At 44.1% G+C, this 25,527-nt stretch overlaps 2 protein-coding genes across 9 annotated transcripts in view; both read right to left on the reverse strand.

The window, feature by feature from the left end:
- The window catches only part of LOC306934769 (mitogen-activated protein kinase kinase kinase kinase 4-like), a 143,444-nt gene extending 133,345 nt beyond the window's left edge, over positions 1-10,099 (reverse strand). For all 8 annotated transcript variants that reach the window (XM_079517534.1, XM_079517535.1, XM_079517536.1 and 5 more), the window contains exons 1-2: positions 9,699-10,099; positions 9,305-9,370 (exon numbers count right to left, since the gene is read on the reverse strand). In XM_079517534.1, the coding sequence (XP_079373660.1) occupies positions 9,305-9,370; positions 9,699-9,755 (123 nt within the window). In that variant the 5' untranslated portion in view covers positions 9,756-10,099. The remainder of the gene's footprint in view (positions 1-9,304; positions 9,371-9,698) is intronic.
- Positions 10,100-23,591: 13,492 nt separating this feature from the next.
- LOC306934978 (alpha-taxilin-like) lies at positions 23,592-25,151 on the reverse strand (the record flags this gene model as incomplete). The annotated part of the gene is made up of 1 exon (XM_079517800.1): positions 23,592-25,151. One exon carries the CDS (start codon positions 25,149-25,151, stop codon positions 23,592-23,594), a length of 1,560 nt encoding a protein of 519 aa, XP_079373926.1.
- Between the last annotated feature and the right edge of the window lie 376 nt (positions 25,152-25,527).

Genomic DNA, 25,527 nt, shown 5'->3' on the forward strand with positions numbered 1-25,527 from the left:
TGTGATTTTTTTAAATACACCTGAGAAAATAACATGAAACAGAAGAAAAATAAACTGTAAACCCGTATTAAACGGCATGTGACACTTCTACAGTTTTCTGTGTTTTGACTTTGGTGCACTGATTTGAATGAGGTTATTAATAACACAGCAGCATACAAAATAGCATACGCTAATACACTTCTATTGTGTGTTAAAACAAAAATAGTCTTTCTATTACTGTGTCCCTGGGCTCCCCCCCCCCTCCCCCGGTCCCCCCCTCCCTCCCCCGGTCCCGTTGTATTTCATCATCACGTCCTCGTCTGCTTAGCAGCGTGTGTGGCGTCTCATGGCGGGGGATTAAGGCAGCCATGACGCTTCAGCATCATGTTCCCCCCCCCCCCCCCCCCCCCAGCCTCAGTACGTCATGTGACCCAGACTGAGACAGAGGGATGCTTAGGCCCGTCACAATTATTACATAATCGTCTAATCGCAGTTATTTGAGATAATCTCTATTATTTCTGCATAATCGTCAATCGTTTTTCATGTTGAAAAATGGCCATACATTTTTCAAATATATTTAAAAAATGGCAGAAATAGCAGAAGATCAAAGTATTTCAGTTTTTGGAAAGAAAGAATTATTAAAATAAATATTTATCATATCTGTCCTGTGCAATTTGTGATTACAAAGACTGAAAAGGCAAACAGAAATACAAATGTGACCAAATTTGACTGAGGGACTGCCATTGGATTTTGTTTTTAATTTTTTGTCATATGAAAGCAGGGAATCAATTGACATATTGGTTGTTCAGTTTGACCCACCCGTTTTGGAGATATGGCTTATAGAGTAACGTCTTGCAGAAAACAGCTTGAAAGGTTCACTTCTGTGTGGTCTCTAACATTACACCTAGCTACATGTTTAAGCATTTATGACACTTATTTCAGACATGCTCTAGTATGTGAAGAGTCTGCCTGTGCTATTAACTCATTTTGGAAAAAAGAAAAAAAAAAGTGCGATGGCAGGCTCAAGCATTATGTTCTTTAGCTATTGAAAAATAGCAGATCTACAAGCTGATGCCACCTTACAGTGGAACGGGGTCCCCCAGGGCTCTACACACCAAGACAGTGCCCTTGGCGGAAATAGCCAATCAGCTATTTTTTTGTTCGCCCCAGAATAGGGTCACCCACCAGGGTTAAGAGACAAGAGGCATGGAACCAAATGGACCCGTACATTAGCACTGACAATTTTACTGTGTTCCTCTCTACTCCACCTCTTGCACTCACTGACTGCTCTTTTGCACTCATCTGCTCTCTTTTTTTCCATGACCACTACTGCCCTTCCCTGCTTGACCACCCCCACACACACACACACACACACACACACACACACACACACACACACACACACACACACACACACACACACACACACACACACACACACACACACACACACACACACACACACACACACACACACACACACACACACACACACACACACACACACACACACACACACACACACACACACACACACACACACACACACCTCCAGTGGACTCAGCCCAACCCTTGCATTCCACACAGTGAGGAGATCAGTCCAAAGTAGCCAGTGCTGGGGGGTTGTTTGCTGGGTTAGGTCAGGCTACGTTGGGTTGGACTGTGGTTAAAATGAGTATAGAGGCCTGCTTTGGCTGCAGCTCTGTGTTCGCAGCAGGCTGATAGGAGGGCTAGGCTCAGGGCCTGAATGCCTGGGTGGGCCGGGGGGCGGAGGGGGGAAGTGGAAAGAGAGGGTCCTATTTTCTCAATAAAAACAGTAACATTTAATGGAATGAGTGGCCTGGTGTTTTGGCTGAATATGGTGTTCGCTACACGAGAGGGGGTGGTTTAACATCATTAATGCATGCCTGCGATGCTGCAGGAACGAGCCCGCAGGGCCTCGAGTGTAATATTGCAATTATACAACAGTTACCCTTAAAACTAAGAAAATCGCTGAAAAAACATATTTTTTTAATGAGATGTAGTCACTACGACCACAAATGTCCCAAGAAACTAGCTAGCCTAGCCACCGAGTATGCTGCGCTCTGGGAGAACAGAGCAGCTGAATTCTTTGTTTTGATTAGGTGTGGAGTGGTGCTCGTTTGAACCACGGCTAGAAGATTGTTTCAACCAATCAGATTGCTTCCTCGAAACGACCTGTTGTGTATTGGGGACTATCGCGCACTGCAATTTTCACAAGTTCTCCCACCTTCTGTTTAAGAAAACCCTCACCAATGTTCAAACTGAATCGCTTTGTTCTGATGTAGGATTAATAATGTGTTATCTACCCTATGTCTGATGGTGAATCTCTGCAGGATGCATTAGTGTCAAACACGTCGTTTCACGTTACCGAGATATGTACGTTCGATAACATGTATTGACGAGTTTGCGATGTCAACATTTTGCGGAGAAACATAAGGTACTTTTTACACACTAGAACGAGATTTAGGTTGAATATCGGCCAAGTATCTCATTAAGCTATTGGGTACTGGGTCCCAAATATCAGCATGTTGTTTAAGCCAGCCATAGCAGCAATGTTTGGAACTATAGCCCATACCCATAGGCACCCGCTTTGCGGCGAGATCAAAGTGTGTCGCTACTCTGTCTGCTACTCTACACTCTGCCCTGGACCTAAAACCCTCACAGGACAACTGTGATTGACCTACACCTCAAAAACTGCAGAAATGCTGCCTCCTCCAGAACAGACAATAAAGAATCGCTGATCAAAAGCTCAACAACACTCGTGAGCATCTTGTGAGCTTGTAGCTCTGCTATTTTCACTATTCTTGATTAGTTTTTTTTTAATTATTATTATTATTTCACCAATAATGACATGTCCAAAATTGGGAGACCAGATTCAAAGTGGTGAAGAGAGACAAGTTCTCTCACAGTGTTGGTGGTTGTTGTCGGCCGTGGCGGTACTTTATACTTCCTCTGTTTTGGAAAGGTCACGGCAGATAGGACTAACATTCCAGTTTGAATGGCCGGAAGGTTGGCCAGCCAGCTTTGCATGAACCTATTCCTTTTGACAGGCTCGCAGTTCCTCCTCTTAGTTGAGCGGGGCTAGTAGGCAGGCACGCTTATAAATAGCCTATCATAGAACCAAACTAGGATGGATATAAGGGATACATTGCAAACATCCTGAGTGTTAACTCAGTGTACAAATGGTGTTACTTTGCTTGTGGGGTGTAGTGTAGAAGTCGCCATCACCAAAAAGAGACAATCTTCAGGATTCGTGGGCAACAGTAGCCGAGTGGGTAGAGAAGCCGTACGGCTGCGAATAAGAAGGTTTGCCCGTTTGCCGGTTCAACCCCAGCCTCACCCAGTGCAAAACTCTCAGCTTCCCATCATGCCTGTGCACAACCTGTGCACAGTGTGAAGCTCAACAGCACCACTTTGTCACCTGTTGGTACTCTAGACAGACAGACAGACAGACAGACAGACATTGCTGTTCCTTGTAGTGGCTGCAACACTGAAAAATACATTTTTGAGGTGATCCCTTTAACAGCTCCCCACCGGGCGCTCATCTGAGCGAGCCATCTGCTGGGTGAATGCAGAACAGTGATTTCCCCACTCCGGATGATTTTTCTTTTTAAAATGTCCATCACATCGGGGAACTAGATGTTGTATAATCAGCCAGCGACACGACACTCTTTCTTGACATGGGAGGGTGGAAGTCTGATGGGGCGGATTCAGAGCGAGGAGAGACCTCAGCATTCTAACTGTAGCCACACCCTACTGTAACATCTACTGTACTCCAATGGAATGGAGAACTCTCATCTTCCCAATCATAACCCCAGTGAGGAAACAGAGAGAACAAAGACGCTGCTTTGTCAAACTTAACTCTTTGTCCACAAAGTAGCTGTTTTTTTGTTTTGTTTACAACAGATGTTAGGTCAAGAAGCTAGTAAAGATTTTTGCTGCTGATATATTTACATACACACTGTATGTAAATATGCATGTGAGTTTACTGTGTAGTGCTTTTATAAACCTATTATAAAAGTGTGTTTCTCCTTTTCAAAATGTTCATAACGTATAGACATTGATTTGAGGCATTGGGACCAACTTATAGCTAGTTTTAGCTCACTGTTTGGATGATGGAAACGGCATGTCATTAATTAGCGAAGACGATGCCAGCACTGTAAAGACATTCCTGTGCAGTGCACGGACGGTCCAGATGGTGAAAACACATCTCGCAGTGAGCTTTGAGGATGTTAATCTAATATGCCGAGTATGTGTTCTGCAGACAGTGTTCTGTTGTTACAATGATGAATCTACAGTATAGTATGTGTCCTATGTAGTCTACATTGCTAATAGTACGACATTCATTATTGTTAGTTCGGTTACCTCTGAACTAGGTCCTAAAGCAAATCGCTAACTTGGATGGAGGATAGATTGGAGGGCAAGCATATTATCAATATAGCAGCCCATTTGCATTGCAAACTCCAGCTGCCCCTCTGAGAAGTTACATATTTTATAGGACAACACACACGATTCGCTCGACACTTGTGAACTACCTTTGTGTCCCACATGGGCCGAACACTTTGCAGCGAGATGCACAAAAATAGAGAGGAACAAGAGTGTCGTCTGTAATCTGGGAAGCAAAGCCAAGCCACCAACTTCTACATTAATGACTTCCGCAATTCCGCGACTTCCTCACATCTAACTAGCAATGCCTTCCCCCCTTGCCCTCCACTACAGCACAGCACCTACAATAAGCTAACCATGAATACTTTGTTTCATCCAAAAAAAGAAAGAAAAAAATTATAATGAATATGACAAAGACAGTTGTAGAATCAAGTAGAGAAGTTGATTAAATCCCCCTCAGCAATATTCTTAATCGAGTTAAACAATTTCCGCAGAGAATGTGTACTAGTGGGGGGATTCCCACTTTTACATGCTGACTGTGGGCTTTGCGGTTCAGGCTGTCCGTACAGTGAGACTCAAGGGATGCATGCCCGCCGTTCCCGCGGGGCAAGCCACTAAAACTAAATCACCTTTGTGAATAGGAGCCTCGTTTAGAGCCCTTCTCTCAGTCTGCCTCACCCCATCTCTCCCCCCTCACCCACTCCTCAGTCTGCCTCACCCCATCTCTCCCCCCTCACCCACTCCTCTCAGTCTGCCTCACCCCATCTCTCCCCCCCTCACCCCCTCCTCTCCGCACTTTTTCCATCCGAACAGCTGTGGTCGGTTGGAGCTCACAGCTGCAGCACCCCTCGTTAGTCACACTCTTCAGCTATTTGCTATTTGAAGGGAACCCCAACCAAGGAGGAAAAGCTGAGGATCAAGTGTGCATGCATGAGTGTGCAAATCTAAATGTCCTAAAGAACACAGAGAGAGAGAGAGAGTGAGAGAGACGCCTGTTCTTTCTCTACAAACATTGGGGCACGTGATATGATTCACAGAATCCTGAGGAGCTAGACTCAAAATGTCAAGGTTAATTTGCGTTCCCGAGCATTTATGAGCATTTCCATAGACACTTGTTCCTCCTCTTAATGAAACCTTTTGATGTGGCTGTTATCTTGGCACAGAAAAGTGGGCCTTTTTAAAGCCCTGGGGACAGAGGAACGGAGTCGTTTTTCAAATGGTGTTGCTCCCACCCGGGGTCATACGTAACATCAATCCATTCCCAATCAACACCTACAGATTCATTCCCTGAAGAAGACCTCCTAGGTCGAATCGTTGGATTCTTGTCAATAAATATACAGCAGCATCTTGGCTACATGTGTGTGGCCTTTTTCTCTTTTTTATTCAATCAACACCTACACACATCAGTCCTCATCGCTACCTCCACTTAAATAAGAGAATTTTCTTTGCATCCAACATTTCCACACACACACACACCATTCTGACGACTAGTCAAAAGCTGACCATAGGGAATGCCTTCCCAACCCACTGTGGGCATCTGGAAGAGATGATTTGACGTGACACTTGTCTCTGTCCAGCTATATATGGCCGAGAAGCATGCATGTACACTATGGCGTCCACTTTCTTGAATGTGGTTTGTTTGTGTAATATAGAAGAGAGATTCAGTGGAGGCCAAAACATGGGGTCTGATGATCTGAGGTACATCAAACTCCTACAGCTACTACAGCAGGACCAGCACAGCTGGAGCATGTTTGATTTTCTCTCATGATGTTGTTAATCACCTCTTAGGTGTCAAGATCAAAGTGGGTCAGACTCAAAGGTCATGGGTCCCTTGGGCCTGCCCAGGTGCAGGACAAACAACTAGTACATGAAATAAAATAAGAGCTGCATTCGGCACGCTGGTGAAAATAAGCTCCCCTGTTTTATTGCGATCAAAGGATCTCCATCATGGAGATTTTTCCATTTAAATTGGATCACATTATTACACTGGCTAAAATTAAAATCCTGATATTTTTGGTACACATTGCACTTGACTTGATCAATGTATTTTATTGACCCTTTAAAAGACCATTCATACTTCCAAACATGTTTGGGGTCATTTTAACATCTACTCTGGCTTTTGTGAGGACCCCCCCCCCCCCCCGACAGTTTTTAAGTTGCTTGATTTTTTCTGATATTTGATATTCATTTTATCAGACACACACGCCCCCTTCCTATAGATTATGGTTCAAATGGGGTATGAAGTCAATTAGATTCCGTCTTCACTTTTATCTTTAATGTTGTTTACACAAACCCGGAAAGCTGGGTATAGGATGGGGGCTAGCACCTCTCAAGAACACAGATCGGCGAGCTTGTTGGTGTTGCATAGTGATCGCGTCGTGGGATTGGAGATCTTGCTATTTTTGGTGCGCCACACGTCCGTGCAACCAAGAAGTGTAACAGTCTGGCATAAATCCACACGTTAATTTGTATGCGCTGCCACATAACAACTAAATAAATAGTGTGCCTGTAAGTCAGACATTTCCATGAGTGACTGACAATAATAAACCACCCAGACTATTATAGGCGTACCTGAGTCAGTCACCACCTGACGGAGAGGTTCTGCACAGAGCACAGGTGATGATCACAGCAATTGGTGTAATGTAAAGTTGTAAACTGTGCCCATAATTGGTCTGATTCAATATTCGTCACTCGACAGTTTGTCATCACATGACGAGTTCGCACCGAGCATAAAGGAATGGGTGAGATCATTTTTTGCATGCTTCCTACAAACCACGTTATCAATATCAAAATAAAATATGTGAGTGTTCTGTGGCATCGCGTGCAACATATCAAATAACATGATGTAAAATATACATGAAAAATTGAAAATGTATGGAAATTAATGTACAGTCCCTGCCAGGGACCTCCAGAAGTCAACATTTGTGTCAAAATTATTTCAGAAAAATCATTTTTCTCCCTGGCATGTAACATTTTCAGATGGGAATCCATGGCAAAATATAATAATTTGGGGATCCTTTCCATGAAGAAGTTTGAGAACTACTGGTCTAAAATGTAGAACGAAACAAAACATAATCTCTCCCCATGCCTTCGGCCTGGTGTAGACAATGACATGGCATGAACTGCATCCATCCGCCATCATTTCGGCCATAAAGATAAAGGGTGAAGTGACATCTGAACTCGTGCACAGAACAAGTCTGGACATAAAGCTACATACCTCCTTGCCTCCCATTTTTTTACCAGGCAACAGCAGACTACATCCCATACCCCAGAGAGATGGCCAATTGCAACTTGGCAATCGGTTGTCACGGTAACAGTTCACTTTTTGACCAAATTACCTAATAGTTTTATAATAACTGCATAAATCACACTGTGATTATCACAGCCATACATCCCCATCAATTAGTGTATAAAACTGCACTAGTGGGGACAGCAGCTGCAATGAGAAAAACAAAAAAAGCCTAGTCTGGGAGACTTTGAATGATGCCTCCTCAACTCCATTAACTGTATGAAACTAGTTTTTATATATATTTTAAATAATGTAAAACAAGCATTTTGTTCCAAAAGGATTACAGTACTGAAGAAAGGCCTTGCGGTCTTGTTTCCATTCGCGTCCAATGCACTCACACACATATCATGAACAATACTTTAAGTAGTAGTTTAACCTATAGGAATGAGTTTCAAACTCACATAATATATATATATTCGATGTATTTGTGTGTAAACCATTTTATGCTTAGTCCACTCCAACTATAGTTTGTTGCCTCCAGTCCTGACAACCAAACAGGCAAATCACAGCCCCGACCAGCTGGTCTATGGGATCTGAAGCCTCCCCACAACAGGATGTGATGTAGCCTAGCTGCTCAGTGCTCAGCCGGTGGAACGGAGATGAAATCTGGGCTAAAGACTAAAGACTGGTCGACTCGAGGGAGGCACACACACGGTCAACCACATGATGTCTATAAGCTTGTGCTATACACACGGGCCCGGCACGCTTTTTTATAGGCCTATACATCTGCTGACAATCAATTACATTCAAACTGTAATGTAGGGATTCACGTCAAGACAAGAACACAAACACACAGCCTGAATATAATATACTATAGGGGGGGGACAACGGACAAATATTATATATACACATGACATTGATTGGCTTAAACGTATATATTTAGGGCTACAGTATGCTGTGTGTGGCTGTGCACAAAATTGCCCCCCACCACACACAGACAGCTGTGCCACTGCCGCCAGCCAGCCCCTCCACATGGGCGTGTGTGGCAAATATGTCCGTTAAAACCAGAATGATGTCATTTCCACAGTCCTTTATCCGGCGTGTGTATAACTGTACTGTAAACTGTACATTTATACATTACTATCTTAATTAAAAACAAGCTTATTGACACGTATACAGTCTCGGCCAGGAACATTTCACTCGATCGCTATAATTATAAATGTAAAAAAAAAAATGAAACGCGTAGCCTACACCACCCACACTCAATGGCGCATGTATCTAGCCTACATAAGTCGGTCAGCATGGGCAAACGATTAACATGCTGCTTGTTAAATGTGATGCTCTCATCTGATCTCTATGTAAGAATTAATGTGTTGTGATACTGGGGGGAAAAACAGAATTGGGTGAGCTTGAAAAGAAAAGAAAGAAATGCCAATATATAATCACATTGGACAGTGCACTGCAAAGCAAAAAAAAGCAATCCGAGATATCAAGTCCAAAGAGTCGAGATGAAGGCTATCTCATCATCATGTTATACTCCACCGCATGGCGGTGTCGCTTGCTGACAACAACTGCTGTAAAAGCAGCTAAACAACAACAACCCATAACTATATGAATATAGGCTTCATTATACAGTCAGTACACCAACAACAACACAACACACAGGGATATAGGAACGCTCGGACCAACCTTGTAGACTTGTCCATAGGTGCCATTGCCGACCACTTCCACCAGTTCGAAAATCCCAGCGGGATCCTGAATAAAATGCAAAGTGACAAATGATATGTGGGGTCAAACGGTTGGCAAATAACACGAGCCCGTTGTTAAAATACCAGAATAATAATTGTTATTTATTTGTGCTGCAAGTCAAAGTGAGGGCGGCGGTTTGCTTGCTTTGCGCCCCATCTTCTCACATTATAAGACAAAGAAAACACCATGGGATTGTACGTGTCTGTCAACAATAATGGCCCAACGAACATTGTTTTTTCTTTGCTAGACGTTTTTCTTGGCGTCTTTTCTCTGCACCTATCTAGTCAAATCAAACAGCTTTTCCTCTGAGAACAAACACCCACACGGCACTCACCCGCAACGATGCGAGGTCTATGTCCACCAGACTTTTAGCCGGAGAATCGTTCGCCATTTTTCCACCCAATAATAATAAATATAATTCGCGGTGTTGTTGCTCTGGTCTCCCCGCTCCTCAACAAGCCGAACGTCCGCTCGCAACGTCAACAACAACAGGGCAGAATCTCATCGTTATGAGAGGTCGTTCGTTGATTCCCCACGAGAGATAGTTTCATCCAAAGGCGCGTTTTTTTCTGTGTAGTATACTCCCCAACGTTGCTGTATGAAGTAACCCGGGTGGGTCGACTGCTGCTACTCCTCCATACCTAACCTAACCGACACACCGAGCTGAGCTTAGTGAGCTGCTGCTGCTACAGTGCTGCTGCTGCTGCCACAGCCCTGCCTCGCTCTCTCCCTCTCTCTCTCTCCCCCCCTCTCTCTCTCTCACCCCCCCCTCTCTCTCGCTCGCTCTCCCTCCCTCCCTCCCTGAGCGCTCTCTCTCTCTTCACTGTGAAATCCTGAGTGTTCATTTAACTCTGAGGCAGTGTACACATGATGGAACCTTAAGGGACCTTCACGATTTTACAGTGTGTAGTCATATCTCTCTCTCCCAGTCCCCCCCCCCCCCCCCCCCACCCACCTCTCTCTCTCTCACTCTCTCTCTCTCTCTCTCTCTCTCTCTCATTCTACACTATGAAATCCTGAGTTTTAGCTTTGCCTCTGAGACAGTATACTCATGTTTACACAGCTACGGTACACATGGAACCAAGGGGACCCGTGATACTCACAATTTTACAATCTATCTCCTCTCTCTCTCTCTCTCTCTCTCTCTCTCTCAATCTCTCTCTCTCTCTCTCTCTCTCTCTCTCTCTCTCTCTCTCTCTCTCTCTCTCTCCCCCCTCTACCTCACTCCACTAGCTCACCAGTACTGGAAACTGAATCAGAGAGAGAGAGAGAGAGAGAGAGAGAGACTGCAGGGGAATGGATTGACTGGCTGCAATGAATTGAAGAAAGGCTCCCCCAGGCTATCTCCATCAGTGGAAAATGAGAACACAATACAATTGCATTATCACGCTTACATCATGTGTTCACTTTCAGCTGTGGTTTTATTTCACGGCGGATGTCCTTTTTCTTCTATATTTGGAGAGGTTTTATTTGAACCTATGGAATGGGCGTGGCACACTGGCACTGTGGCAGTTATCCAAGCGCTTTCAATGTTGGTACTGTATACTGCACGCTACAGTACACGTTACTGTACAACATTATGTTGTATTGAAGTTGTGTACACTATCAATAAAGTTGCATTAGCCAGTCTACATTGACCACTGACAGAGAATTATACAATTTAATGTATAACTATACTTTATTGCAGGGTAAATACATGAACCTGTCACTATCATTCTCCCTCTGTCTCTCTCTGTTTCTCTGCTGGGACCGGGTGTGAGTGTGATAAGGCTTTGGGGTCAGTTAGTTCTTATCAGTGTCTAACAATGACAGTTTGTCAGCCATTCACAAAAAAAAAAGGAAATACAGTGGTTGAATTGAGTGTGTTGTGTGCCCACAACGAGCCACTGAACAATAGATACATTGAGGATGCTACACAATAAACATTAGACAGAGACAGACACTATACTACTACTACTAGTTCAGTTCAGTTCAGTTTATTTATTTTGGTCATTAAAAAACAGATTAATACAGTGCCTGCTTTGTGTTTTTTTGCAAAAGAAACATTGACCAAAAGGGTGTAGGCTGAAGCCTAAGCTTATTGTGCCTACCCTCCACATATAAATGGCTTTCATAGGTAAAATAATACAACAAAGCAAACAACAAGAAGGGAAAAACAAGAAACTACTACTACTACTACTACTACTACTACTCTTACTATTATAGTAATAGTAGTAGTAGTAGTAGTGGTAGTAGTAGTAGTAGTATAGACTATACTACTACTACTACTACCAGTAAGACGCCCTGAGGGCGAGAAGCTGAAACAACAGTGCTTCTTAATACGGCACAGTTAAGAAGTAGGAATTAAACAATTAAGCTGGTGTCTGTGAGATCAGATGTAGAGTTGCTGGCCGGCTCCATATATGCAGATCTATAGGTGATGATCCAGTCTTCTCCATGACACGCGCCTTATATGGAGTGTGTCTTGAGTGTACACTGTACACTGTACAGGTTTGATGAGGTCAGATCAACATGGAATGTCAGAACAGGTCAGCTCCATATATGGAGATCTAAAGGGTTTAATGAGGTCAGATCAACATATGGACTTAATTCTGTACTGGCCATATATGGAGCGTGTCTTGAGTGTACAGGGTTTGAGGTCAGATCAACATATGGAATGAATTCTGTATTGGCCATATATGGAGTGTGTCACGAGCCGTGACAGACGCGAGATGTAGGTTTTCATAGTAAACTGCGACCTATGGTCGCAACTACTACTACCATTACTACGTATTACTACTACTACTGCACCCTCACTACTATTACATGAATTCTTCCTGCCATTCTCCCTGATTCTCCTCACGCACCCCCCCTCTCTCTTTCCTCAATTCAATTCAATTCAATTCAATTCAATTCAATTCAATTCAATTCAATTCAATTCAATTCAATTCAATTCAATTCAATTCAATTCAATTCAATTCAATTCAATTCAATTCAATTGAGCTTTATTGGCATGAGAAAACGTACGATTACATTGCCAAAGCAAGTGTCAAAATATAATAGAGGGTATGCGTGTGAGTCTGTGACATCATCATCAAACCCGGAAGTTATGCGGGAACGCCTACTGATGGCAAAAAACTACTTTCCGGCCATGACAGCCCATACATCCAAACAGAAAAGTTGTAAACTTTTGGGGGGGGGGGGGGGGGGGGTATGAATAGGACAAACATTAACAGTCTATAGACTTGAAAGCCAGACGGTGGAGGGGCTAGAGCGCACCACAAAAACAGAATCATGTGAATCTTGGGATCCACATGGGGACGGCGTGGATCCAATATGGATCTCGGACTTCATGTGGCCAGTCTGAGACATCAGTCATCCATGACATATACCTACTGTGACAAATGCTTCCAAATTTGAGCAAGGTTTCTGCCCGTGCAGCTTGTGAGCTTGTAGAAATGCTATTTTCAAAAACTTGAAATGAGACATTCTGCATAATGAGTACTTTGTACTTTTGGTACATTTTGATGCTAATACTTTAGTACTTTTACTCAAGTAAATTTTGAATTCTGGACTTTTACTTGTAATGGAGTATTTCCTTACTATAAAAACGTATTAAAAAATTATAAAAACGTTTTCCACCACTGTTGACAACCAATACAGACAGTCTCACCGCATGCAGCACACGAGTAGCTCACCTGGTAGAGTGCATTAGTCCTTGGCAGGGCCTATACTGTAGGTTAGAATCTGACGTGAGGCACTTTGCTGCATGTCTCTCCTGTCATTCACGTCTCTCTCACTGTCAAATGACGCACAAACAAGGCTCACTGTAAGAATTTCAATGACGAAAATAGCCTCTTGCATTATTCCAAATGAGGGCGTTCTATACAAGCAACTAGTTGGGGTCAAAATATGGTTGTAATGACAAAGATAAAGATGCCTGGGAAAGCCTTAGTCTTAGTCTAGTGTTGAATCGGTGCAATGTGGATTTCACTTCAAAACACCAAAAAGTGCAGACTGTTGTTGGCCATTGGTTCTTCAAATACAAACATGACTACAGCAAACTGGCCCAGTAATTTTGCTTGGGGCCGTGTTACAGATCTGGAGCCTTTTTCCTTTTTCGTGGTAAGAGGAGAGGGGGGACACACCACAGACATCAAAGTATGCACTCAGCGGGGTGTGCCCCTGCTTTCATGTGTTATCTATAGCTGAGATTCTTAAACGTTTTCAGGATATGTGGGCCCCTAATAGAGGCCTGTCACTGGACGATTTTAGAGCACTTTCCAGTGGTTTTCGAGGGAGATGCAACCATGTTGGGAGGAGTGACACAGCGAAGGATTGTGAAGTCACCTCTCTCTCTGGCAGACGTAAATAGATTGACTATAGCACTGACATGATCAGTGTGCCTTGGTCTGGTCAGGACTGCTATAGACTACATTTACTGACTTGTGGGAAAATCAGCTTGTACAGAAACACACGACTGGTTTACGTGGCGAGCATGGAGATCAGGTTTTATTGTGATCTCTTTTTTTTCTTTCTTTTTTTTTAAAAGGTTTTTTTAAGGTTTTTTTAATAATGTTTTATTGGGTTTTTGAGTGGTGCAAACCACTCCAACAACCAGCTTTGTCTGTATGTTTGTGTACCTGTGTACGTGTCCGTGCACAGGTGAGCATGGTTACTATGGACACTGACATTACGTCAGACCACAGCTGATCAGGCTATATAAGATCTTGCACCACTTTTTTTTTTTCATTTTTAAAATACAAGACAAACAAGGAACATAGTACACAACAAAAAAAACAAACAACAACATCTATGACAAAACAAAACCAACAATAACGCATACCCACGCACCCACCCACCCACTAGCCCTGAGGGGAGAATAGACTTGTAGAAAAATGTATGATAATTAACAATACTTACAACAAATAATTGGGAAAGAAACTTGTAGGTAAGAAATTACCATATAAAAGAAGCTAAAGAAGAGAGAGGGAAATTAATCAATTGCAGTAGAATTAATATATAAAAGAAAAGGGTCCCAGGTTCTAGAGAAGTTATTCAATGAGCCTCTAGTTGAGAATTACATTTTTTCTAGGTGAATAAAGTATGACAGGTCTTTAAGCCAGGATGTCGTGGCAGGGGGGCTAGGATTGTTCCAGTGAAGCAAAATGCGGCGCCTCGCTATGAGGGAGGCGAAGGCAACTGGTTTTCGAGGGAGACGCAACCATGTTGGGAGGAGTGACACAGCGAAGGATTGTGAAGTCACCTCTCTCTCTGGCAGAAGACTAGAGCACTGACATGATCAGTGTGCCTTGGTCTGGTCAGGACTGCTATAGACTACATTTACTGACTTGTGGGAAAATCAGCTTGTACAGAAACACACGACCGGTTTACGTGGCGAGCATGGAGATCAGGTTTTATTGTGAGTTGTGAGCTGCAAGTATGTAATGTGAGTATGCATATTCTCATTGCGGCCTGTGTGGGCAATGATTGGTATCATGAAATCCATTCGGTTAGATTAGCACTCTCTTAAATTAACATTGAGGGTTTAACAGTGTACCAGTCTACCACATAATCATGATCCTCGACCTTTCACCTTTCAAAGTGGATGAAGTGTTTTGGACATTCTATGACCCATTTCATACTCGCTGGCTAGGTCTAGCATACAGCGGTGGTTTTCAATCTTTTTTTTATATCAAGGCCCATTATTTATTTGGCATTTGATCCACGGACCACCATTTGATGAGATTTAGCCTTGACGCAGACCCAAAACTGAAGAATATTTTGTTATCGTTGGATAAGATTTTGTCCACAATTCAATGCTGTTGGTAAACGTTGATCAAAATAACAATTCTTCTACATTCTCTAATTGTGTAGACTTCTTGTAAATTAAGTAATGCAGATGATTAACAATAATGTAACTCTTGAAAGCGTAAAATGATCCATTTGGTTTCATTTTACGCTTTCAAGAGTCAAAGATCTATAAGGGTCCATTTGGTTATCAACTCTCCATCATTTAGCTGGGGAGTCGGGGACCCCCTCAAAGACACACTGGTGGTCCCCGGACCACTGGTTGAAAAACACTGACTTACGGTATAGGCCACAAAGACAATGTGCTGCTACACTAATGTTGAAATTGGCACTCAAACACACACATACGTATATCCGCAAAGCAAGTCCGTATGATAACATACATATGCAAACACACACAGACAGACCCATGTGCATACAGACAAGCACGCACCACACAGCTTCCCCCTTTGGCTATAGGTACAGAGCAGTGTTGCCAGGTTGTGTTCGTTTGGGCCTGTTGTTTCTAAAGTGCAGTTGCTTATTTTGGGCTTGTTTGCTAATGTTGCTTAAACCAGTGGTTTTGATTGATTGATCGATTGAAATATGTATTAACAGTTTGCAGAATTACAGTACATTTCAAGCACAAACTCAATACAAAGGCTGTTAACTGTGAGTGGACGACCCAGTTAAGCATTACACTTGTTTACAAGAGGGTCCACCTTGTTCAATTCATCAAAACATTTAGAGACGTACAAATAGACACTTCTATATAGTCAAAGAATAGAACAGGAATTCATCATTTAAGGAGGTAAAAAAGGAAAAGAGACATATACAGTGAGGGGAAAAATGGGGTGGGCAGTGGTGGGGGGGATTCAGATTTTACTGGGGCCAGTTTCGAATTGCAGCCGTCCGGGTGCCCTTTGAGAGCGGTTTTGAAGGAGTCAAGGGATTCGCATGTCTTAATGACTGTTGGTAGGGCGTTCCACATTTTGGTGGCATAGGAGCGAAAATAATTTAGTCCCTTGTTTGTGCCGAATCTGGGTTGTACTGTTGTACAGTTGTAGGAGCCTGACCAGTTTGTTTTGGGAAGTCTGGAGCCTAGTTTTAAGGGCCTTTGAGGTGCTGTGGTACCAGGAGGTGCATGCATAGTCAAAGAAACCTTGTACGAGGGCTCCTGTTAAGGTCTTCAAGGTGTTTTTGTTGACCAGTGAGGAGATCCTGTAAAGGAATCTTGTTCTTTGGTTTGGTGGTTCTCGAACATTTTCAAATGAAGGACTCCCAAATGATATGTAGCCTATACCTCAGGCTCCAATGTAGCCTGACTGTAGCCTGGGTTTGAGTCTCGATCCCGACAGCCTTTGCTCCGAGTCCCTCCCCATCTCTCTCCCTGTTTCCTATCTAACTTCACTTCGCTATCAATAAAGGTAGGCTAGAAAAAGCCAAAAATAAATATATATTTATTGCTTGATAGACCTGATTGCTTATTTCTCTCGGAAAATCTGGCAACACTGGTCCAGAGCTATGCAGGGTTGAGGAACATGTGGCCTATCAAAGACAAACAGAGTGTGTTTGTTCAGGACCCGTCCAAACACAACATAAACACAGACAGACACGCACGCCCCCTATGCGTACGTACACTGTGTACACACACACACACACACACACACACACACACACACAGTGACACACACAGTGACACACACAAGCACGCACACACACACACGCGCACGCACACACATGCTCCTGAGCTCACAGACTTGCCTGATCCTGACTCATCCGCTTGTCAACATGTCACATAAACACACGCACGCACGCACGCACTGACTGTACATAAGTGTGTGTGTGTGTGTGTCACATCTTGAAAAAGCAGATTAGTCAACATCAGGCTAGTCAAATGATCAATGATATGTGTGTGTGCGTGTGTGTGTGTGTACGTTCTTGCAGCAGCACTCAAAACTTAAATATATAGCCCACTTAAACTTAAAAATCACACCCGTGTGAAGTGAGGGGGCGCTCTTGTTGTCGTATCACCAAATCTAATTAATAAACTTCTTCATGAATTCATTTGTCAACTTATGTTATGATCTTGAAAAAAAACTCATCTTTTCACCATGATCATGTAAGATGACAACTGAATTTATAAGCCCCGAGCTGAATTGAAACAGTTGCACTGTGTTTAGAAAAGCCGATTTGCTCATCCACATATGACGTAAATTCCTTTCATTGTCAATGACAAATGTGACACGAGTTAAGGACAAAAAGCTGTCAAAACCAAACACTGTGACTGAACGCCTCCATGATGACCACGCACGGTCGAAAACTGTGTAGCCTTCCCCCTGCCGCACCTGAGTGCCTCACCCACTGACAGGTAAAAAGGGTAACCATGACAACCAACTCTGACTGACTGATTGACATTGTAGCGCCCAAATCCTAAATTTGTGGCACTACTGGTTGCCGACAGTCGGGTTGTATAGTTAAAGACGTGTGCTCCAGGAAGTGATGTCCAGACATGTTGGTATAATGAGGATTTATTATCTGTCTCTGCAGGCCTAATCACTACAGCATACATATAAATAAATGCAATAAACGTACATGATCCAAACAGCCTCCTAAACACAGTCTGAAAACTGTTTGCCTCTTGTCAGCAACACCTGCTGCTTGATTGAGACCTGATTAAATACCCTTCCAACCTTCACATTGACCACACCCCTCAGTGGACATCATTGGCCACAATTAGGAGACTCAAATGGCGCTTACACACCCACCCCTAATTGCTACTGGTGTGAAAACAGAGCAATTCAAAAACATAAAAAATACAAAGAGCCATTAAACAACAGAACCAAAATTCAAAACCTTTTAAGCATTCATAACTCAGGCAATATTCAAAATTGCAAACATAAACTGGCCTACTTAGAGAGGGTGTATGAGTGTCAGAGACTTGCTTAAACAACTCAGGTGTCTTCTGCTTTGATCCTTTTTGTTCTTGAGCTCTCCCATCTTCTTTTCTTTCTCTTTCTTTGGCTCTGCCATTTTCCCTTCTTTCTCTCCTTTGAGCTTTTAGCTGCCATCTTCTTGACCACAGTCAGGGACATGTTGTGGCTCCGTTCCTTGGAGGCGGACATGGCCTCGACGACCTGCTCAGCGATGTTGGGGCTGGTCTTCGTTGGTCGTGGAGCTGCTGCCTTCATGGCCTGAGCTGGAGAGAAGGATGGATGCCTTTGTATGAGTGTCTCTTCCACCACTCTGCTCAGCTTGGGCCTCTCACCAACAGCTGATTCTTCAGCTGAGCTGCTGATTGTAGCATCTTGTAGACCTACTGCCTGCATTTCCTGTGTTCCCTGCAGAGCCTCACCACCATTGTCACACTCATGAGCAACAACAGAGGCCCCAATAATATGAAATATGACATCACAGTCAGGGACAGGATACTCAATATCAAATGTGAAATCATCATCATGGTACTTTTGACCCAGATGGTTTGGAAAATACTTGTGCATGAGATAGTCATGAATTGTTTTCTGAGTGACTACTGGAGATTCATCATCCAACCAATAATCCATGTTCAAATGAACAAAAAGTCAGTTAAAAGTGCTTGTTTTTACCAATACTGGGTTTCCTCTGTATTGGCGGCCGTGCGCCGCTGAAACACACACTTTGTCGGTCGGTGTGGATGATCTCCCGACTGCCAAGCGGTCCCGTCCGGCCCCGAAGATCTGCTGCTGCGGCGGCCGTGCGACGACAGTGCTGCCGATGTCCCCGGTGCACCCCTATAGCTCCGAGTTGAAATCGATCACCACCACCTCACAGCAACTTGTAGAGACGATCGCTCGCAGCTGCTGCCATCTCTGCAGATCCGTCCGGTTCTCACCAAACACACACACACGCCCTATCTGTGTGTACTGTGTCCAATGTCCTCTTCTGAAACAACCCCGCTCGTTTGACTTGCTTCCTATAAACAAGTGTAGAACTAAGGCAGTTTTCAGACCTAATGTAGCGCCCAAATCCTAAATTTGTGGCACTACTGGTTGCCGACAGTCGGGTTGTATAGTTAAAGACGTGTGCTCCAGGAAGTGATGTCCAGACATGTTGGTATAATGAGGATTTATTATCTGTCTCTGCAGGCCTAATCACTACAGCATACATATAAATAAATGCAATAAACGTACATGATCCAAACAGCCTCCTAAACACAGTCTGAAAACTGTTTGCCTCTTGTCAGCAACACCTGCTGCTTGATTGAGACCTGATTAAATACCCTTCCAACCTTCACATTGACCACACCCCTCAGTGGACATCATTGGCCACAATTAGGAGACTCAAATGGCGCTTACAGACATGATGTCATCATTTACGAAGGGCATATTAAAAAATCATTGAAATAAAACAACATTTTGGCTCCAACACTATTTCATTAATTAAATGCATGGGCATACATGGAGGCCCTTCCTCAATGTGTTAGACTGAGGCAGTTAGGAGGTCTGGGGTGGGTGTAACACGATGACTTGTCGTTCCCACAACACTGCAGTGCAGACACCAAGCTGCTGCCGTGGGCTTGAGATGGACCTAAACCGGTTCTTCCTCTAGCTAGCCTACAGTATGTCACATCATGTGGCGGCTTGCATGGCTAATCCTGGATCCATACATGAACCTGTTTCCACTGGTTAAGGACTGCAGGGAGTCTGGGACAGTCTAAACAAATTTCACTACTTCTTAAACATTAGTTTTCTAATTCATGGAATTTCTTAGATTTATTTGATTTGATTGATTGATTGAAAAATTTCGAACCAGCCAGGACTCGAACCTGGAATCTTCTGCTCCGTAGGCAGACGCGTTATCCATTGCGCCACTGGTCCGCTGCAATTTATTTATTTATTTAACCCATTTTTACACATTTCTATGGGTCACTTGTATGGGTCATTTTGTCCGCGACCCACACATGGGTGTTTGGGAACCAGTCGTGGTCTCTAGAGACCTCATTGTGGTCCCCAAATGTGTTGCCAGGGACCCCCGTAAGTAAGAGAGGATCTGTCAAACATTATTTTGTCAAGACGAACATTATTTGAAAAGAGCAGATCTACAAGATCAAAACAATTGAGATGCATTGTGAGCATGTATAGATCGGCTATTTCAGAGTAGCGGAAAAATAAAATAAAATAGGGCTCAAAAGTGTTCAAACTGTTCCTCATTTTGCTGCATGCGGGACCCAATTTGGAACAACCCTCATGGACCTCTGGGGTGGGCCGTTTCACAATCAACACTGCCTCCCTGTGGCCAACATATGAAATGTAATCAACAAGTGAAAAAAATATAATGAAGCATAATTCGCTTGCCCAGTAGTGACCAGTCACACAAACTCATTCCTAATTTGATTTCTGTCATCCACTCTGAAGAGCCAAGCAAAACGTTAGCGAAGCAGTTCAAACAAATTAACCATTCATACATAGTTTGTAGATAGATGAGTAGAACACACGCCATAACAGTGAAGTGACAATTCAAAATGTTTTACACTGATAACAAATTAAATTAAAAAATACCATTACAGAATCAAAAGTGGTCAACAAAATACAAAAAAATGTTAAATATTGTCCAAATTGCTAAATAATAGCAGATCTACAAGCCCACCGCAACTGGCGTTGCGAGGCGCAGTGAGCTTCTCAGATCGTGTAGATCAGCTATTTCCAAAAATGTGGAACTGAGTCAAACTAAATTGGATGCTTCAACTCCTACATTCAACTGCTATCAGGGTAGGGGGGTCCACAGGTCAAATATGAATATTTGTTCATATCCTTGCATTAGAAAGGTTAGATAGAACGTTCAGATTCTGCAGTCTGTTGACCCGAGTTGTGATTATTTATTTGTTTGTTTGTTTTCATTGACCAAAATGTACATAACATGTTTCTACATATCTGTCAAAAGGTTAAGACAGGAAAAATCTTAATATGAGAGATTATTACTTGCGCAAGCAGAGCGCAAAAGTACTGTGGTCGGCTGCGTATGTAGGCCTGTCCCCGGTGGTTGGCTGTTGATGGTGATGACGTAACTAAGGTATGTTTGGTGATTGGCTGGGTATGTATGCCTACATATTAAAAGAATAGATGCCTCATTGGCCACTGCAGTTTGTTGGAGCGATGTGTGTCGACGGGAGGGCGGAAGAATTTACACTGGGAGAGGAAGTACGCCGGAAGAGTGTGAGGCACGCTGCCACTCAAGTGATTACTGGCCAATCACAGCGCATCCTTTCCGGGACTTACAGACCCGAACATGCGCTCCGTGACGCACGCTCATGCTTCCGCGGGGCTTCGCAAGGAATCTCGGGATTTCTTTGCCCTCCTTTGAGCACATACGCTCCAGAGCCGAAAGGGGCGTCTACCTATATACTGTATGTCTATGTATGTATGTATGTATGTCATGGTAAGAATGTTGGTGCCTTATTGGCTGTTGATGGTGACGTAACTAAGGTACGTTTCAAGGTTGGTATAAGGTCAATAAGGGTTTGAGGATTTAGAACAAATGCAAGTAGGCTACAGGGCCTAGTATGAGTGCCTTGTGTGTTGGGGGGTAGCAGATACATATGACACACACACAAAAACACTATAATAAATACATACATATCTATCTACCAGTAAGACGCCCTGAGGGCGATATGGAGCGTGTCTTAATTGTATAGGGTTTGATGAGGTCAGATCAACGTATGGAATGTCAGACAGGTCAGTTCCATATGGAGATCTAAGGGTGGCAGCAGAGGAAGTGACTTGAGTGTACAGGGTTTGATGAGGTCTGGCCATATAGCCTTGCTGAGCCATGAGGTCCATAGGGCAGGAGCCTATCTCCTGTTTCTGTAGCGTGAGGCAGCTTGATGTACAAGTACACCACCTGGACATGACGCTGGTATGTCGCAGGGATTTACCCCCAATCCAACCCTTGATGCTGAGTGTCAAGCAGGGAAGCACTGGGTCTTTGGTATGACCCGGCCGGGGATTGAACCCCGACCTCCCAGTCTCAGGGCAGACATTCTAACCACAAGGCCACTGAGCTGGCCATATACAGAGTGTAATCCAAAGGGAAGTACACACATCTCTTTCAGGTGCAGAACAAAAAGATACGTACAGGAGAAGGAGAAGTACACAGTTTCGTAGCTCCCACAGGAAATGTATTTATTTAGAAGGATGACAACGTTTCGACCCCTTGTGGGTCTTCGTCAGGTCACCTGACGAACCAACACCCTGACAGGGAGTGCAGTATCCGGTGTGGAGTCCAGCAGATAGCCGGTTGTCCAGAACCAGCACAAAAGCCTCTTCCCGGGCTCTGGACCTGATCACCCCTGTATCTCCATATATAGAGCTGGCCTGTTCTGACATCACAATCAGCATAGACTCCATTTGCACATGCCTGACAAAGAACTCCATATATGGGCATAAAAGGGACACAAACATAATAACTGGGTGGGGCATTCATTTTCATACATCGTTCCAAGTAGGCCAGTGCCAATGGGCACGGTTCTAACGTGTTAGATGCTGCAAGTCAAATCAGAACGTCTGAGGATGAAGTGGGAAAAGGATATAGCAGAGAAAGATGGAAAATAGCAAGAGAAAGGAAGACAAAGAAATGCAGGAGTCATTCAGCATAAATGTCTACCACCATGGCATAAAGTTAAAAAAAAAAAAGAAATAAGAAAGATTATGGAATAATTTACTGGCTCTGATCAGACAAAGAACATGGAGGGCAGCTAATATTTGGGTTTGATTTGATGGGTGTGTGTGTGTGTGTGTGTGTGTGTGTGTGTGTGTGTGTGTGTGTGTGTGTGTGTGTGTGTGTGTGTGTGTGTGTGTGTGTGTTCACTTTAAACGCCGGTGAGGATTATGTTTATCCATGCTTCTGGTCAGACCGAACACTGTATGCATTTCCTTCTGGGAAATGCAGACTGTCTAGTGTCTACACTATGTTTGATATAATATTAATTATAATTTAACAATTTAAGAATTTGTGTTAACCACATTAAACCCTGCCCACCCCTCGTTTTGGGCAAGTTTAGATAAATAGTGAAAATAGTGGATCTACAAGCTCACAAAGCGCTGCATCGTGAATTTGTGATGCATTGTGAGCATGTAGTATATGGTACATTTTCACTGTTTGTTGTACGACAAAGTAGAGAGCTTAAGTGGTCAAGAAAATTGCCCATATTTCCTTTAAATTCAAAACCTGAATTATTTCTGGATGTTGTCAACACAGAGGCTTGATCGGGGGGAATGCTGTCTTTGATAGCAATTTTTAGCCATGGCATCCTCATAGTGTCACTTTCACAAAAGTCTGCATGTTTGAAGGAATCCCCTCTCAGTATTCTCTTCTGCAGTTACTATTTCTATTTGTCTCTTTTATTTGCAAGGATTTGTGTTTGAATCTATATCTATAAATGTACCATGTCTCACCATGTCATGTGTGTACGTCTGTAATCCACTTAACTGAAGTACCGTTCGCCCCACCAAGCAGCAGCAGCATTTTCAGCTGCAGCTGTTGTGTCGGGGACTGTAGGGAGGCTGCTGCTGGTGGTGGTAGTTGCATCAGCAGTAGCCTTCTCTAGCTCCTCCTCTAGGGCGGGGGTCCTTGAGGGCTGGTGAATCCCCTCCGCCTCAGTCTCAGCTGCCCTCTCACCTGGCACTGAACCACTACCCTCTGCAGGCGATGGCTCTGTCAGCTGGGGTGGTCCCAGAGGGTTTGCACCACCTTCCGCCCAACCTTGCTCCTGGACGTTTGCAGTCCCTTCCTCCCCACCTTGCCCCTCTATCAGGAGGTTTGCAGTACCTTCCACCCCACCTTGACCCTCCTTCAGGCGGTTTTCAGCCCCTTCCTCCTCCCCACCTTTCTCCCGGAGGAGGGTGAGCTGCTTGTTGAGGTCGTTTCTCTCTTGCTGAAGAGCCCTGCACAGCTTCTCTAGGCGCTCCTGCTTCTCTTGTTGGGCCTTGAATTGGACATCGTGCAACATTCTCTCTTCCGTCATCTGCAGCAGAGCCTGGTTATTGCTTTGCCATTTGCCCCTCCACTGCGTAGTCTCCTTCTCCAGCTTCCTTGTCTTCTTGGTCATCTTCTCCATCTCTTGTCTGTAGGTGGTGAAGACCTCGTTGCTTTTGACCAGAGTGCTTTTGAACTCCTCAAACTTGGCCATGCATTGGGACAGCTGTTGCTTGAGATGTGTCTCCTGCTCCTTGGACTCTGTGGCGTCCTTCAGTAGAAAGTCCTTCTCTCTCTGATGCTTCTCCTCTATTGCCGTCATCATCTCGGCCATTCTCTCCAACTTGTCTGTCATCAGCTGTTGCTGCAGGTCCTTGTTCTTGAACACCTGGTCCATGTGCTCCTCTCTGAGTTCATACTGCTCAATGAGCTTCTTGAGCTTCTCGGACAGCTCCAGGTTCTCCTGACGCAGCATGGTATTCTGCGAGCTGTACTGCTCCATCTGCACCTCAATTTCACTCTTTGTCACCTGGAGGCGCCGCATGTCCTCTTCGCGCTGTTGGTCGTATTTCCTCGACCACTGAGCGTAATCATCCCTCAACGTCTTGTTTTGTTTACTTAGTTCCCTGCATAAGCTCTCCATCTTGCTGCGGCCCAGGATGGCGTTGCCGTGTTCCCGTTGCAGCTGAGCCTTCTCCTTGACAATCTGGGACTGCTTCTTCTGCAAGGCCTTCAGCTGTTTCTGCACACAGCGATTCTCTTCCAGCTGGTCTGCGGTCTGCGTTCTCCTTAGGGCAGCCAGTTTCTCTTCTGGAGTGGCTAGGGTGTTCAGGGACTGCATCAGTAGAACCACCTCCTTTGTGAAGGCCTTGTCGTCTCCTGTCTTGGTATCTACTACAGGGTCCAGCTCTGGCTCTCTGAGGTCGCTGCTGGGACAGTCCTCATCCCTGCCTGGTGCCTCTACCCTTACTTCCTTGGAGCACCCATGGAAGTTGGGTGGTGACTCGCTACCTCCACTAGCTCCTCTTGTTTCAACAGCATCTATCCGACTCACACCTGTTTCCTCCATCTGTACTGGTACAAACCTGATCTCAAGCCTAACTATTCATATGATGAACTCTTTCTCTTTTATAGTGACAGTGACATCACTGTTAGTGCTGACATCACTTTTGATTAGCAGAGAGTCGTTGTCAATGTCAACAAATAGACATATCATCGTCATCATACCCAGAGTGGTGTAGACTAGTATATATAGGAGAGTGGCGTCATTGAGGGGGCAGAAAACATGTTCATGCAGCCCTGGAGTCTGACAAGTTGGAGTTTGAAATACATTGCTTTCGGTTATTCTGCTCCGCGTGGTTCCGTATCACACAGTCACACTCACATATAGTCGCATTAAAGAAAGATGCGCGGTGTGGTAGAATGGATCACGTCTGCTTGCCAAT

This window comes from Electrona antarctica, assembly GCF_951216825.1.
Source record: "Electrona antarctica genome assembly, chromosome: 13".
NCBI classification, from domain to species: domain Eukaryota; kingdom Metazoa; phylum Chordata; class Actinopteri; order Myctophiformes; family Myctophidae; genus Electrona; species Electrona antarctica.